Below are 16,828 nucleotides of genomic sequence, written 5' to 3'. Positions count from 1 at the left end.
CAGACTATTATCTACCATGCAGTTGATCTGTTTGTAGACACATTTAGGAGTTGTTGGTCTTAACTGGAGTTCTTGCAAAAAATTTGGTTTAATTGACAACCTTGGGTGGGGAAAAATCAGTGCAGACTATTTGACACACACTACAAGGATTCCACCAGCTCAGTGTTAATAACAATGGGATTGATTATAACTCTCCCAGCCTGGCGGAACCAGGCGGGGTTGGGGGACTTGCCCCTCTTTGCCACCCTGATCTGGCCACCTGCAATTTAAAATTACAGGCAGCAACGACATCTGTCCAAGCCGATGGGGTCCTCTTTTTAAATATGCAGACTAGGTTCCAATGATATTCGGGCCCAATCTGCTAACTTAACGTGAGGCTTGAGCAGGGCAGTGGTGGTGATGATGTCCTGCCAGGCACGGCAGCAAGGGTTAGAAGCCCAGTTATAGGAACATAGGAATAGCAGTAGGCCATTCAGCCCCTTGAGCCTGTTCTGCTATTCAGTTAGATCATGGCTTACCCACCTTGGATCTGTAACCCTTAATTCCTTTTCCTAACAAAAACCTATTGATCTGAGTTTTGAAATTTTCAATTGACCTAGCCTCAACAGCTTTTTGGGGGAAAGAGTTCCAGATTTCCACTACTGTGTGTGAAGAAGTGCTTCCTGACATTGCTCTTGAACCTCCCCTCCAGAGGAAATAGTTTGTCTCCATCTACCCTATCAAATTCTTTATCATCTTAAACACCTCAATTAGATCACCTCTTGCTCTTCTATACTCCAGGGAATACAAGCCTAATCTATGCAACTTGTCCTTATAATTTAACCCATTCAGCCAGGTCAGTTTTTAAAATGTTTTGGCCCAGATTTTGCTGTAGCAGGGCATCTAATGGCGTTTGCTGTTGGTTAGACTTGCCCTTGCCCATTTAGGTTATTAAATGTTTTGCATTGCAAGTTGCTGAAAGTGCGAGCTGATAACATCGCAGTGAGGAAACTGGGCATCTGGGACCTGAGTGAACAGGAAAAGCATCTCCTTAATCAATCCGATTGAAGGATTGTGAAATTAACAGTGCAAGGATGGAGAAGGAAGTTTAAATGAGTGAATTCAATGTCAAATTGGGTATCGAGGGAAAGAGTAGATTAAGAGAAATTGATTTAAACTAAATTTTACATTTCAAAAAAATCTCCAACGACAGTAAAACTTGAAGGAATGAGATTCCACACTTGTAATTGTTAATTTTCAGTGCCGGAGAGATTGATTGACAGTAATTAACATCATCACCATAAAAGGGTACTAGTAATTGAAATAATTTAACTTTCTGTGGCGAGTAGGTCGTGTCCACTAGGCAAATACAGCAACTTCATGCCATTCAATGCATTTCAGTGGTGAGCTAGATAACTAGATGCTGTTTAAAGAAAGAAAGAGACTTACATTTATATAGCACCTTTCATGACCACCAGACATCTCGAAGCGCTTTACAGCCAATGAAGTACTTTTGGAGTGTAGTCACTTGTAATGTGGGCAACGCAGTAGCCAATTTGTGCACAGCAAGCTCCCCAAAACAGCAATGTGATAATGACCAGATAATCTGTGTTTGTTATGTTGATTGAGGGATAAATATTGGCCAGGACACCGGGGATAACTCCCCTACTCTTCTTTGAAATAGTGCCATGGGATCTTTTATGTCCAACTGAGAGCAGACGGGGCCTCGGTTTAACATCTCATCCGAAAGACGACACCTCCGACAGTGCATCACTCCCTCAATACTGCACTGGAGTGTCAGCCTAGCTTTGTGCTCAAGTCCCTGGAGTGGGATTTGAACCCACAACCTTCTGATGCAGAGGCAAGTGTGCTACCAACTGAGCCACAGCTGACACAGTTTACGCAACGCTAACAGCAGAGTCGCGCAACTCAGATAGCAACTTTTGGATATCCACGTTTAACATTAACGACAAGATTTGTAAGCAAAATTAACGTGGAGTGTGAAGTAGTTCATTTTGGTAGTAAGAATGAGAGGCAATCTAAACAAAATGGTACAATTTTAAAGGGAGTGCAGGAACAGAGAGATATGCATACAAGTCTTTGAAGGTGGCTGGACAAGGTGAGAAGGCTATTTAAAAAAGCATATGGGATCCTTGGCTGTATTAATAGAGGCGCAGAGCACAAAAGCAAAGAAGTTATGCTAAACCTTAAACACTGGTTAGGCCCCAGCTGGAGTATTGTGGCCAATTCTGGACACCACACTTCAGGAAGGATGTCAAGTCCTTGGAGAGGGTGCAGAGGAGGTTTACTAAAATGGTACCAGGAATGAGGGACTTCAGTTACATGGAGAGTAGTGAAAATGGGCTTGCTTTCCTTAGAGCTGAGAAGGCTAAGTGGAGATTTGATAGAGGTGTTCAAAATCATGAAGTGTTTTGAAAAGAGTAAATAAGGAGTATCAGTTTCCAGTGGTGGAAGAATTGGTAACCAGAGGACACAGATTTAAGGTAATTAGCTAAAGAACCAGAGGCGACATGAGGAAAACACTTTTTACGCAGTGAGTTATGAAGTGGAATGCACTGCCTGAAAGTTTGGTGGAAGCCAATTCAATAATAACTTTCAAACTGGAATTGGATAAATACTTGAAGACAAAGATCAGTGGAGTGGGACTAATTGGATAGCTGTTTGAAAGAGCTGGCCTAGGCACGATGGGCTGAATGGTGGGTGGCCTCCTGTGCTGGAGCATTTTATGATTCCATGGTTTTCAAAAAGCTTAAGTTGCCACACATTAGGCTATTTAAGATACTCCTGTGGGACTAGTAGTCAAGAGTTTGGGTTGGATAAGGAATTGGTTGCATTCCTGTAGGCAGAAAGTTGTTATTAATAACTGGTTCTGTGTGGGGACCAGTTATTAATGAGATAGAGGTCATAACGGCACAGAAGGAGGCCATTCGGCCCATTGAGTCTGAGCCGGCTCTCTGTAGAGCAATCGAGTCAGTCCCATTCCCTTGCCTTATCCCCGTAGCCCTGCAAGTTTATTTCCCTCCAGTGCCTATCCAGTCACCCCTTGAAAACATTGTGTTGCTGCTTCCACCACTTCCTTCGGCAGTGAGTTCCAGATCCTCGCCACTCGCTGCATAAAAATGTTTTTCCTCACATTCCTCCTGTATCTGTTGCCCAAAACCTTAAATCTGTGTCCTAGTCCTTGTACCATCAACTAGTGGGAACAGCCTTTCCCCATCTAGCCTATCCAAACCTGTCATAATCTTGTACAACCTGATCAAATCACCCCTCAACCTCCTTTTGCTCTAATGAAAACAAATCCAGTTTCTCCAACCTGTCTTTGTAGCTAAGCTCCCCCATCCCCGGAACCATTCTGGTAAGTCTCCTCTGCAACCTCTCAAGGACCTTCACATCCTTCCTAAAGTGTGGTGACCAGAACTGGATGCAATACTCCAGTTGCGACCTAACCAGCGCTTTATAAAGGTTCAGCATAACTTTTCTACTTTTGTACTCAATACTTCTATTTATGAAGCCCAAGATCCGATATGCGTTGCTAACCACACTCTCAATATGTCCTGCCATCTTCAGGGACCTATGCACATTAACTCCCAGGTCCCTCTGTCCCTGCACACCCTTTAAAACTGTGCCATTAAGTGTATATTGCCTCTCCCTGCTCCTTCTGCCAAAATGCATCACCTCGCACCTCTCTGTATTAAATTCCATCTGCCACTTGTCTGCCCATTCTGCTAGCCTTTCTATGTCCTGTTGCAGTCAATTGGTATCATCCTCACAGTTTGCCACACCCCCAAGTTTGGTGTCATTGGCAAATTTAGAAATTCTACTCTTCCAATATCCAGGTCATTTTAAAAATATATATCTATCTATCTATCCCTTGGGGAATGCCACTGTCTATCATCCTCCAGTCTGAAAAGCAGCTGTTTACCACAACTCGCTGTTTTCTGTCCTTAAGCCAATTCCTTATCAAAGCTGTCACTGACCCACCTATTCCATGAGTCTCCATTTTGTTAACCAGCCTTCTATGTGATACTTTGTCAAATGCCTTCTTAAAATCCATATAGACAACATCCATTGCATTCCCTTAATCAATTGTCCCTGTTACTTCATCAAAAAATTCAATTAGATTAGTCAAACACAATCTGCCTTTTACAAATCCATGTTGGCTTTCCTTAATTATCTTAAACCTCTCCAACTGCCCGTTAATTTTATCCTTGATGATTGTTTCTAAAACTTTACCCACCACTGATGTTAAACTGTAGTTACTAGGATTGTCCTTACACCCTTTCTTGAACAATAGTGTCACATTTGCCACTTTCCAATCCTCAGGCACCTTCCCTGCATCTAGGGAAGATTGGAAAATTATAGCAAGTCCTTCTGCTATCTCGTCCCCTAATTCCCTTAGCAACCTGGGATGCAAGCCATCTGAACTGGGCGACTTATCCACTCTAAGCATACCCAATCTTTCTAGTGCATCTTGTCTATCAGTTTTCACCCCTTCCATTGCTTCTACCTTTTCCACTTCTACTGATATTTATTCAGCATCCACCTCCTTAGTAAACACCGATACAAAGTACTCATTGAGTATTCTAGCCTTGCCCTGTGCCTATAAGCATATATCACCTTGTTTGTCCCTGATAATAGACCGCACCATTCCTCCCCCTCCTTTCCCTTTACCCTAGCATTATACCAATCGATATTTGGGTAATTAAAGTCCCCCAATATCACCACTCTATATAGCTTTTGCATTTCTCTGCGATTTCCCTGCAGATTTGCTCCTCTACCTCCCTCTCACTATTTGGAGGCCTGTAGAAAGCTCCAATTGTCCTCGCACCACAGCTTTTTCGAGAGAGGATTCCAGATTTCTCCTACCCTTTGTGTGGATCATGATTTCTCTTTTAAATGGCTTTGCTCCAGTTTTAGGTTGATGTCCCTGCATTCTTGATGGGTTTTTTCCTCCATCAAAGGAAATAGTTTCTCCATCTTAACATTTTAAACATTTCTATTACAGAAACATAGAGCAGGGATAGGCCATTCGGCCCCTCGAGCCTGTTCCGCCATTTAATGTGATCATGGCTGATCATCCAAATTCAGTGCCCTGTCCCTGCTTTCTCCCCTGATCCCTTTAGCCTTAAGAAATATATCCAACTCCTTCTTGAATATATTTAATGAATTGGCCTCAACTGCCTTGTGTGGTAGAGAATTCCACAGGTTCACCACACTCTGGGTGAAGAAATTCCTCCTCATCTCGGTCCTAAATGGCCTACCCCTTATCCTTAGACTGTGACCCCTGGTGCTGGACTCCCCCGCCATCAGGAACATCCTTCCTGCATCTAGTCTGTCTACTCCTGTTAGAATTTTATAAGCTTCAATGAGATCCCCTCTCATTCTTCTAAACTCTAGGGAATATAAGCCTAATCGACCCAATCTCTCCTCATATGTCATTCCTGCCATCCCAGGTATCAGTCTGGTGAATCTTCGCTGCACTCTCTCCATGGCAAGAACATCCTTCCTCAGATAAGGTGACCAAACCTGCACACAATACTCAAGGTGTGGTCTCACCAAGGCCCTGTAAAACTGCAGCAAGACATCCTTGCTCCTGTATTCGACTGGTGCACAAGGACACCCAGGTCTCGTTGCACGTCCCCTTTTCCCAATCTATTGCTGTTCAGATAATCTGTCTTCCTGTTTTTGCCACTGAAGTGGATTACCTCGCATTTATCCACATTGGGCAGATGCATGGCAAATGCAGTATAATCACCCAACCTGTTCAAATCATACTTCTATACTGTCCAGATCACCCATCAACCTTCTATACTCAAGCGAACGCTGCCCTGGATTTCCATGATTTCCCTAATTGAGCAGAGTAAGACCTGTGCTTGTAATAGATGCAAGCCCATCATTGGAATGTTACTGGCATCAAGCTCATTGTCTACAGAGCAGCAGTGATACCCACCCTGCTGTATGCCTCAGAGACATGGACCATGTACAGCAGGCACCTCAAAGCACTGGAGAGGTACCACCAACGCTGCCTCTGCAAGATCCTGCAAATCCGTTGGTAGGATAGGTGCACCAATGTCAGTGTTTTTGCTCAGGCCAACATCCCCAGCATCGAAACTTTGACCACGCTCGATCAGCTCCGATGGGCGGATCACATTGTCCGCATGCCCGATACGAGACTCCCAAAACGAGCGCTCTACTCGGAGCTCCGACACGGCAAGAGAGCCCCAGGTGGGCAGAGGAAATGCTTCAAGGACACCCTCAAAGCCTCCTTGAAAAAGTGTAACATCCCCACCGACACCTGGGAATCCCTGGCCCAAGACCGCACAAAGTGGAGGAGAAGCATCCGGGAAGGCACCGAACACCTCGCGTCTCTTCGCTGGGAGCAAGCGCAGGCAGCGCAAGGAGCGCACGTCAACCCAAGCACCCCACCCACCCCTTCAACCACCGTCTGCCCCACCTGTGACAGAGACTGTAGGTCCCGCATTGGACTAATGCGAACTCATTTTTAATGTGGAAGCAAGTCATCCTCGGTTCCGAGGGACTGCCTAAGAGAGAGACTGGGGTGGGAGGTTCAATGGTTGGAGAGTGTTTTTAAAAAAAAAAAAAAAAAAAAATGCTGTGGAGCCCTTCACACAGTTTTACAACTTAACTGAGGGGTGTAGATATTCTTATAAACTACAAGATTAAACTCAATGAATATGTTGTAGGCTTGCAACAAACTCTGCTTTTTAACCTAATGAACATAATTAACTGTTTCATAAATTGATACCTTTTTGAATTCTCGTAAAGCGGGTAGAAAAAACAATAGGACTTTTACAGTTTCCTTCTGTTAACTCATTTGTTTCTGTTTGCTGAAAATCAAATTATTCAGAAATTCAAATTTAAATAAAACAACACGGTGTGGTTTATTGGCAATTTGAATTTGAATTAAGCAACTGCAAATCAGGAGAAGACTATACATGGAAAATGTGTTTTAATGTGTAAGTAGCTTTTTTGAGATGGGGTTCTTAGCGGGTGTTAATATTCTGCTGCAGAAATATACTGTGAACGTGAATTAGATAGTCCATTAGTTTGTGTAATTTTATTGCACATTGAGGTTAAACAGTGTGATTTTTACACTGTAGTTTAGCCCTAAAAAATCTGTAATGCAATAAAAAAATGTAGATAATGAGCTCCACTTTCAAAGATGGGCTAAGTAGTATGGGTATTGAGACATGCCGAAGGGTTATCTATCTTCAACTAGAAGGGTAAGTTAGTTTATTAATCAAATGTGTCGTCTTGTTAACAACAATTAAGTGGTGTTCATTTGTGATTAAGATTTTAATTTCAAAACAGAGGTATTTTGGAATTACTGCATTAGATACTTATTCATGCAAAGACTAAACAGGCCATTTGTGTTCCAGGACTTGATGTTTATCCCTGGTAAAACATTTTAGTAAAATGTTAGAAATAACAACAGAAAAAATGCTGGAAAAACTCAGCAGGCCAGGCAACATCCATGGAGAGAGAAATAGAGTCAATGTTTCAGGTCGAAACCCTTCGTCAGGACTGAAAAAGCACAGGAAATGAAACAGATTAAAAGGCCAGTTGGGGGCTGGGAAATGGGGATGAGCGAACAAAAGAGAAGTGAAGAGACATTAAGAGGCTTTGCGGAACACCTCCGTTCAGCCCGTAAGGGTGACACCGAGCTTCCGGTTGTCTGTCATTTTAATTGGGTTGACGTGTGCTCCATCCGCTGTTTGCGCTTGGCTTCCGCTTGCTCCCAGCGAAGAGATTCTGTGTTCAGCAGCTTCCTGGATGCTTCTCCTCCACTTTGTGCGGTCTTGGGCCAGGGATTCCCAGGTGCCGGTGGGGATGTTGCACTTTTTCAAGGAGGCTTTGAGGGTGTCCTTGAAGCATTTCCTCTGCCCACCTGGAGCTCTCTTGCCTTGTCAGAGCTCCGAGTAGAGCGGTTGTTTTGGGAGTCTTGTATCGGGCATGCGGACGAAGTATACAGGAGGGTGGGTATCACTACTGCTCTGTAGACCATGAGCTTGGTGCTGGGTTTGAGGTCCTGGTTTTCAAACACTCTCTTCCTCAGGCGACCGAAGGCTGCACTGGCATACTGAAGGTGGTGTTGGACTTCGTCATCGACATCTGCCTTTGTTGACAGTAGGCTCCCGAGGTATGGAAAGTGGTTCACGTTGTCCATGGATTTTGATAATCAGGGGGCAGGTTGGTGGAGGATCTTTGTCTTACGGATGTTTAGTTTAAGGCCCATGCTCTTGTACGCTTCGGTGAAGGTGTTGATGATGGTTTGGAGTTCAGCCTCAGTGTGCGCAGATGCAAGTGTCGTCTGTAATACTGTATTTCAATGACAGAGGATGGGACAACCTTGGATCTGGACTGGAGGCGACGGAGGTTGAACAGTTTCCCATTTATTCTGTAGATTAGCTCCACTTCAGCGGGGAGCTTACTGAGGGTGAGATGGAGCATTGCAGCCAGGAAGATCGAGAAGAGTATTGGTGCGATGACACAGCCTTGCTTGGCCCTGGCCTGTACGTGAGTTTGGTCTGTGGTGGATCCGTCGGTCAGTATCACAGCTTGCATGTCGTCGTGAAGCAGGAGGAGGATGGTGACAAACTTTTGAGGGCAGCTGAATTTGAGGACGACACTTCATAATCCCTCATGGTTGACGGTATCGAAGGCCTTTGTGAGGTCAAAGAAGACAATTTACAGCGGTTGGTGCTGTTCCCTGCATTTCTCTTGTAGTTGAAGTGCGGTCAAGATCATGTCCATTGTGCCCCTTAGTGGGAGGAATCCATATTGCGACTCTGGGAGGAGCTCTTCAGCCACTGGGAGAAGGCGATTGAGGAGGATTCTTGCGATGGCTTTCCCTGTGGCAGACAGCAGGGAGACTCCTCTAATTACCGCAATCGGACTTGTCACCTTTCTTAAGATGGTCTCGATTACGGCATCTCTGATATCCCTGGCATGCTGTCCTCCTTCCAAGTAAGAGAATTGAGTTCATGTATTCGTGCCAATAATGTTTTAGCGCCTCGGTGGGGATTCCATCTGCTTCCGAGGCCTCCTTGTTCTTCAGTTGTCAGATGGCCGTTTCAATTTCATGCTGGGCTGGGGTTGTGCTGAGGTGGTGGGCAGCATGCTGCAGAATGGAATTCAGGACACTCACGTCAAAGACAGTCTAGTTTAAGGAGATCTTGGTGCTCATTCCAGCAGGCACGAACTGCCTCTCTGTCCTTGATGAGTACCTCCTTTCTTGGCCCGCAGTGGGGTTGGACCTTGGGTGCTTGGGCCGTAGGTGGTCTTGACTGCGCTAAAGAATCCACGCACGTCATGGTTGTCGGCTAGCTGCTGGATCTCCTGCGCTTTCTCCACCCACCATCTGTTCTTTAGGTCACGAGTTTTTTGTTGGACCTCTGCCTTCAGGCGTCTGTAGAGCTGCTTTCTTGCTCTCAAGTTCTGTTACTGTTTCCAGATCAGGAATGCCTTGCGCTTGCGCCTTATTAGCGCCTGGATCTCCTGGTCCTTCTTGTCGAACCAGTCTTGGTGTTTCCTGGTCAAGTGGCTGAGCGTCTCTTCACAGGTGCTGATTATGGAGGCCTTGAGTGCAGACCAGGCACTGTGGACACTCTGCCTCTGAATCACTGGGTGTCGTCCGGTTGGTTGTGAGGTGCAAGCTGAATAGAGCTTTCTTAGCAGGATCTTTGAGTGCTCCAGCGTTTATTTTCTTGCGGCATTGCTTCTGTTGCCGCCACTGTTTTGGGGCTACGTTGATGGAGATGACAGAGCGGGTTAGGCGGTGGTCTGTCCAGCAGTTGTCCGCTCCTGTCATGGCACGGGTGATGCGGATGTCCTTGCGGTCCCTCACTCGGACGATGACTTAGTCCAGCAGATGCCAGTGCTTGGAACGAAGGTGTTGCCATAAAGCCTTGTACTTGTCTCTCTGACTGAACAAGCTGTTGGTTCTGACGAGGACATGTTCTAAGCATTTCATCAGGATGAGGGAGCCGTTGGAGTTGGCTTTCCCTACCTCCTCTCTGCCGATCACACCTCCCCAGAAGTCTGTGGGAGGTGTGATCGGCAGAGAGGTGCTAATGTAACATATACAACAGTATAAAACCCAATGAAAGGACACATTATTCATTAAAGCTCTGTTGCAATCCAGTTTTAACCTTGCAATTTTGTGAACCCAACATCCTTCCTGTTGCACAATATGAAACCTGCATGAATTTGATTGTAATGGTGATCGATGGCAGTGGTCAGTGTAAGTGTATGAATGCCAATGGTAAACCACAAACAGTAAGTTCTGTTTATCCAAAAACTGTAAAGCTGTCTTGCAGAATACTTGGTGAAATGTGGCTTTTGCAACTCTCAAACTACTTGAGCTTGCATCTTACAGCATTGTTGAGTATGTTCTAACTTTGTAATGTTCACCCAGTTTTTTTTTTTTGTTTTCTGTGAAAATAACTGATCATTTGTATCTTTTTATTTCTCATTTCCTCCCTTTCTGAAAATGCCAACTCTTTTCTGGTCCATGGTATCATGCTACCAGTTGCCCTCAGGCAAATTGCCCAACAATGTGGGGCATCAGAATTGCTGAAGACCATTGTAGTGCTTCGAGCACCTCACCAGCTGAGATTAGCTAACTCGGCATAAACCAACAGTCGAACCTGGGAAAATTCTGGTCTAAGATTCAGCTGCTCCCAGAGTAAACCTGTTATGTTGTCAGGGAGCACAGAGCAATTATATTTTTAACTTAATGGCCCAGAAATTCGGGTCGGGGGGCTTCCCGCGGGGTGTAAGCCCCCGACCTGCACTTAACTTGCGTGCCGGCAGTTGAGCTGTAGGGCCCCGTGGAATTCCACTCCGGGGCCTGGCCCAGCTGCCGGCGCGCTGTGCTTGCGTGTCCCAGGGGCGTAGTTAGTGCGATGCGTCCCCTGGGATCACGTGAGCCATGGGCAGCCAATCGGAGGAAGGAAAAGCCCATTCATAAGATTGACAGGTAGACCTGTCAAAACTTATAAATATTACGGGCCCAAAATAGCAGTAAACCTTCAAATATTTTTTTTTTTTTAAATCACACTTTTTAAATAAACTGTAAATTACATTTAAATTATTGTTTAAAGGTTATTTAATTTTTGAAAAAATAATTTTATATTATAACTGGGCTAAAAATAATAAACCTGTGGAAAAAATGTTTTAATTTTAATGAATTGACCACTTACCTTGCAAAAAGCAGGCCTTACGCCTGCTTTTTAAATGTGTAAATCCTGCAGGCTTACCCTCCCGGGAAAACCTGCAAAAAAAAACCTAAGCCTCCCCTGCGCGCTCGTTCGACCTCTGAACCTCTTCGTTCAGAAGATCGGAAGTGCCGGTTTCCCGCGCATGCGCAGTGCATGCAGGAAACCGGCACTTCCATTCGGCCTACGGGTGAGTACCCCGTGCGTACCCACCCGGGGAGAGCCGAATTTCTGGGCCCAGGTATCAAATGCATGCAATGTGTAGACAGTTGATTCCTTCCACTGTCGTCTTTTTATTATCACAGCTAAGAGATGGTAATTCTCTATCCAGTAGTAAAATAACTGACACTTTAATCTAGTCATGTGGGACATGGGTGAAATCCAACTTCTGCCATGTCCCCTCCATTGGCTGTTTTTATGTTTTCAGTTTTTAAGAACTGAATTGTAAAGGAAAAACAAAGGATTAATGCTTCTGGAATTATGTTTTTCATTTATTCTTTTGATTTTTTGTACAGAAAGAATTGTAGAAGATCATGAATCAGTGATTCAGGTGCAATCAACTTGGGGAATGGACACGGACAGCAGATTATACTTCAGAAAAAATTATGCCAAATATGAATTCTTTAAAAACCCATCGGTAAGTGAAATCAGCAATTTTGCAAGGAAATGAACCAGGGTCATGGACATTATTTTCAGATTTTATCAATGCTGATGTGGCTTGTGTTTGCAGTGGATTATCTTTAAAAGGAAAACAACATTGTGAAAAAGTGTTTGACAAACCTATTTTTGTTTCTAAACATGCAATGTGAGGCCATGTTGGGGACATTTTTATGTCGGTGCTCTTGGAATGGAGCCTTGCTCACTGGCAGTGCACATTGGAAATTCAGGTGTACATTGCATATGGTTTTCCATTCATGGTTTGAAGGAGCAGATTGTATATGACCTAGTGTAATAATGTATATGTTCAACTATTACAAATGTCATCTTTTGTTACTTTATATTTTTGTTACACCTCCTATAAAAGGGTATATTTATGCACAATGGAATATTAAAAAGGTAATAGGCCAGATTTTCCTCTTGTTACATTTGGGAGTAAGGGATTGCTAGGTGGCGCACAGAGGAAAATTAGCCAGAAAGGATTATATGCCTGCAAAATGAGTCCATCCAGTTTAGCTTCAATTAAAACAATGGGTAGAAAATTGGGCAGGCACCATTATAAGCATGCATCCAGCCTGCCCAATTTTCTAATATGTGCTCTGCCCAGTTGACTCTTTACACCTAAGTGCTATAAGAGGAAAAGCTGCCCTAATATGTCACAATGAGTTTCGAACAATAATTCAGTCTTGTTGATCAAAACTAATTAAACACTGCTGTCATATTTTGTGATTTTAAACACTCAGCCTTTTAAACTCATCAGCTTCATCCATTATCTTGTAAAAGGTGTTTCAAATGGTAGCCTGGATTTTCCACCTCTACACCTACCAACCCAGGATTTAGTTTGAAAATTCTCACATTGGAGAAGTGGAAACCCCTGGCTGATGTATGGAATGTCTAAATATTATTGTGAAAATGTAGCTGTATTGCAATTACAAGTTACACAGCTTGAAGGTAATAAGAAAATATATAGTGGCCTGGATTTTCCTTTGCTATCTGGCCCCAAAGGGGGCAGGATAATAGCAGAATATACAGGGAAATCACACTGCGAGGCCTAGCACTATGTTCCTGCCCCAACTTCTTTTCCTCGCCCTACCAGCTGCCCCTTCCCAATATGTCAGTTGCAAGCCGCCAAATTTACCTGACTTGTACTCGTCATTGCCACCATCAGGGACCGCAAGGTTGGTGGTAGTCCATAAGGCAGTGGTGAAAGGCCTGCTAGAAATATAGAACTTCATGTAAAGGTAAAATTCACTTTTTTTACTGCAAGTGTCATAATGTGCATCAGAATTTAATATATTTAAGTTATAATACTTTTATTGTATTCTGCTTTCAACTTGCGAAATATCCCATGACATTTTGATTTTTTTTTCCTCCAGTTTTTTCCAGAACACATGGTGTCTAGTTGCAGTGAAACAAATGGAAGTTTAAGTCATTCACAGTTAATACAGGTGTGGCGATATTTTTGTACAAACAGCATTTCTAAAATTGTGGGATGGAAAGTATATATTTAAAAAAAAAACACTTGTTCTGCGGTAAATAACAAAACATACTGGGGCCAATTATCCACCCCTCTGCTGGCACTAGGACCCGATGAAGACGGAACAAACCTGATGTGCACTCTGACTGACATTGTGTGAACCTGCTCGTATTTGCAGATTCAGGTCATTAGCCTGGACCCCCACACCACACATGCAGGCCTGCCTCTTGGCCAGTCTTGCACCTGAAAAAAAGGGGGTGGGGGGGGAAATGCAACTGCTGCAGGCCCCAGAATCTTGCAGCAGTCATAATGGCCACCAGCTTCATGGTATTGTGGCTGATGTCCAGAAACAGCAGCCAGAAGGCTTCCAGTGCTGATCCTTGTCCTACTAAAGAAAAGATTTTGGTCTTGTGGTCCTTGCTGCTCAATCCTCTGAGAGGAGCTAGGCACAGGGTCCAAGTTACACTTCCAAGTGCCTCTAAAATGGGCATTGGGAGAGGAAAAGGAGGTTGACGGACTTGTTACACCCACCCTCACCTCCCTAGTATGTCTAACCTTTGCTGCAGGCACAGCTGAACAGCTGGTCTTAATCTTGATGACAAAAGTCTGAGCGCCTAGCACGTGTTAGCAGTTTAAGATGATGGTTGGTATTAGAGAAAAGAAGCTGGAGGTTATCTTGGCTCTCCATGATGACCATGGAGTAGTGGATGGTTTTGACAGAGGAAAGTGAAGCCAATAGCACTTTGTCCAGCCAGATCTGGTGATTGACAACTGATTTAGCCATCCATCAGCTACACAAGATTGTGACCTTTGGACTGAGGGAGTGAAGATGGGGGTCACATTAGGGGAATGATCGTGATGGTAGAAAATGAAGCTTTTATTGAAGACCAGGACATTAAAGGTGGAGGTGGGAATGGTTGAGTAGATTGACAGCTGGCAAATAGAAGGCCAAAGGCTAGACAGTTGGCAGCTTGAAAATGCAATTGTAAGTGACTTGGGGTGAATGCAGAAGAAAGTGGGGTTGTAAGGAGGTAGGGAGGTGTGGGTGGTGAGAGATACAGGAAAGTTGTTGTTGACCTCAACAGTGATTGAGATCATGGGAGTAGAGGACATGTGACATAGCAAGGTTGAGGGGTGGCTGTAAATATGGGTAGGAGAGTTTATATAGAGGAAGAGGTTAAGGGAGGATGGGGAGGGCAGTGAAATCAGATGAGAAAGGGGCAAGAGGAGTTGAGATGATTGTCGAGGATCAGGGATCGCTCTGTGCAGAGACTGAAGGAAGAAAGTGAAGAGGATATCTTGGTGAGAAACTCTGGGTGGTACTTGAGGCATTAGACAATGAGGATGTTAAAGCAGAAGCAAGAGGTGTGGAACAAGGCGAGGTGCTCAAAGGCGGAGAAAGGACTAGATGAGTTGGAGGAGAGATCAATATGTGGTTTGGTGATGAGAGCCACACTGCCACCACAGTGGTTTGGGCAGGTCCAGTGGTGGAAAATATAGCCAGGTGGGGAGTCTTCAGTTAGGGGCAAGGTGTAAGGCATCGCCACCTGTGAGCTAAGTTTCAGGCCAAGCCAGGATATCAATCCAATCGGATCGTGGCTGGCGAAAGCCTTGTTTGCAAGTGAATGGAAATTTTGGAGGGAAATGCGGAGATATTATTGATCCGCTGGCAGATTCTAAGAGGGCATTTGTGGATGAGTGCGACCAAAAGGAAGTTGGTGAGATTATGCCCCAGCGGGTGTGTTGGATGGGAAGGTAGTTGAGAGCTTTGCTGAACTGTTGGGGTTGCTGCTCGTAAGTAGGCAATGACGAATGCCTCAATGGCCTCTTTGGGAGAAACACAGGTTCACCACTGCCTTATCCAAGGGGGCTTCAATCCTGTGCTGGTAGAGTAGGCAGGTAGAGTATTAGTTTGTGGTAGGGATTTGGGGTGGGTGGTGGTGGGGGAAGAGAAACTACCAGAGAGGGTCAAAATGAAAGGTGGCATGACTGGGAGACAGGAGAGAAGGACTTGAGGGGCCAGGAGAAAAAAATAAGGGAGATGGACGTAATGGGCTCGTGGTTAAAGTGGCAGCCAAAATCCGCGCTCAAATGGAGACACAGGGAATTCAGGTTACATAGGCGTGGCAGAGAATTAGGAGAGATATGTCCTGGTCATAAACAGAGAATAGGGAGGGCACAATATGAGAGTCCAAAGAAGTTTGAAGTCCAGTGGTAGGATGAAATTGATTTGTGACAGGTTTGGGGACAGTTGTGGAGAGGGAATGAATCCAGGCACTTTGAGGGGCAGAATATTGGTGACCCCAAGCAGCTTTCTGTCCAGGCTCCAACACAGCTGGCTGACTTGAAGAAATCTAAATTAAAGGAAATAAGTAAAATTGTGTTAATCTTCTGTCTTTTCCTACATATTGGTTAACTTTAACTTTAAAATTCTGAAATTTGTGTGTTTTAGAATTTCCTGAATTCAAGCATGTGTCCTGAGATTCATGGCTACCTTCATGCTAGAGAGCAGGGAAAGAAGACGTGGAAGAAATGTTACTTTGTCTTGCGACGATCTGGATTGTACTTTTCTACTAAAGGAACATCCAAGGTAAGAAAATAGCACTAAGTGACAGCCGATTTTAAAAAAAAGCCTTGCTCAATTTTTATTTATAGTCATAATCTTATGTGGAGTCTGGATACTGATTATTCAATGTAATTTTTAACTCCTAGTCTGCCAGTAACTCCAGGGAATTTCAGGATCCATGAGCTTTAAGGTCATGCACTTCAATACTAGAATATTAATGTTTATTTCAGTAACGGTTATTAAAATGTTAGTAAGAGCTTTGCTACTGTAATAAGCATTTACAGCTTTTATTTGCTTCTGCTCATCCTTTTCCCATCACTCTCCTGTTTGTCCATTTTTTCCAGTTTCATTATTTTAACTCCACTTTTACATTATTTCTCATGCTCTTTCAGTTTTTCTAAGTTTTTAAGCAGACATGTTTCCTTCTATATCTGATGTTTCAATATCCAATTTTGAATTTCAACCTATAAAATGTTGACTTTTGGTTGGCTTATTCCCAACTCCAAAAGCAGTCATTAGTTCCAAGAGCTCTTATGTTAGCTTTTCGAGGCTCTGAAATGTAAATATTTGACATGTTCATGTCCAAGAAAACCAGGTCAAATTTTTTGATGCAATTTTCAAGCATTACAAAGTGAGTGCTACTGCTTGAAAAGCTGAGCTAGATTTCCTCGCTTGGCTTTTTTAATTGGTGAAAAAGCACCAAAACCACACTCTGCTAACCAGTGCCAACAACCAACTGATTTTTCCTTGGTATAGCTTCATTCAATATTCAGAGTGACTACTGACAATGTGGCTGACCTGCATAATCAATGGTGGCATGCTAACTATTGACACCAGTCACCCTGCAATGCACTAATGATATCATGTGATTTAGGATTTGATGTTGGG

The 16,828-nt window shown here is 43.9% G+C and overlaps 1 protein-coding gene across 3 annotated transcripts in view; it reads left to right on the top strand.

Annotated features, from left to right (window-relative positions):
• The window catches only part of grb14 (growth factor receptor-bound protein 14), a 293,218-nt gene that overhangs the window by 200,639 nt on the left and 75,751 nt on the right, over positions 1–16,828 (top strand). For all 3 annotated transcript variants that reach the window (XM_085986430.1, XM_085986432.1, XM_085986433.1), the window contains 3 exons: positions 11,756–11,877; positions 13,274–13,345; positions 15,827–15,964. In XM_085986430.1, coding sequence (XP_085842556.1) covers positions 11,756–11,877; positions 13,274–13,345; positions 15,827–15,964 — 332 coding nt within the window. The remainder of the gene's footprint in view (positions 1–11,755; positions 11,878–13,273; positions 13,346–15,826; positions 15,965–16,828) is intronic.

This window comes from Somniosus microcephalus, chromosome 4, assembly GCF_052327205.1.
Source record: "Somniosus microcephalus isolate GS21.2 chromosome 4, FLI_Smic_1.0, whole genome shotgun sequence".
In the NCBI taxonomy this organism is placed as follows: Eukaryota; Metazoa; Chordata; class Chondrichthyes; order Squaliformes; family Somniosidae; genus Somniosus; species Somniosus microcephalus.
This window is presented reverse-complemented; position numbering and strand designations above follow the sequence as displayed.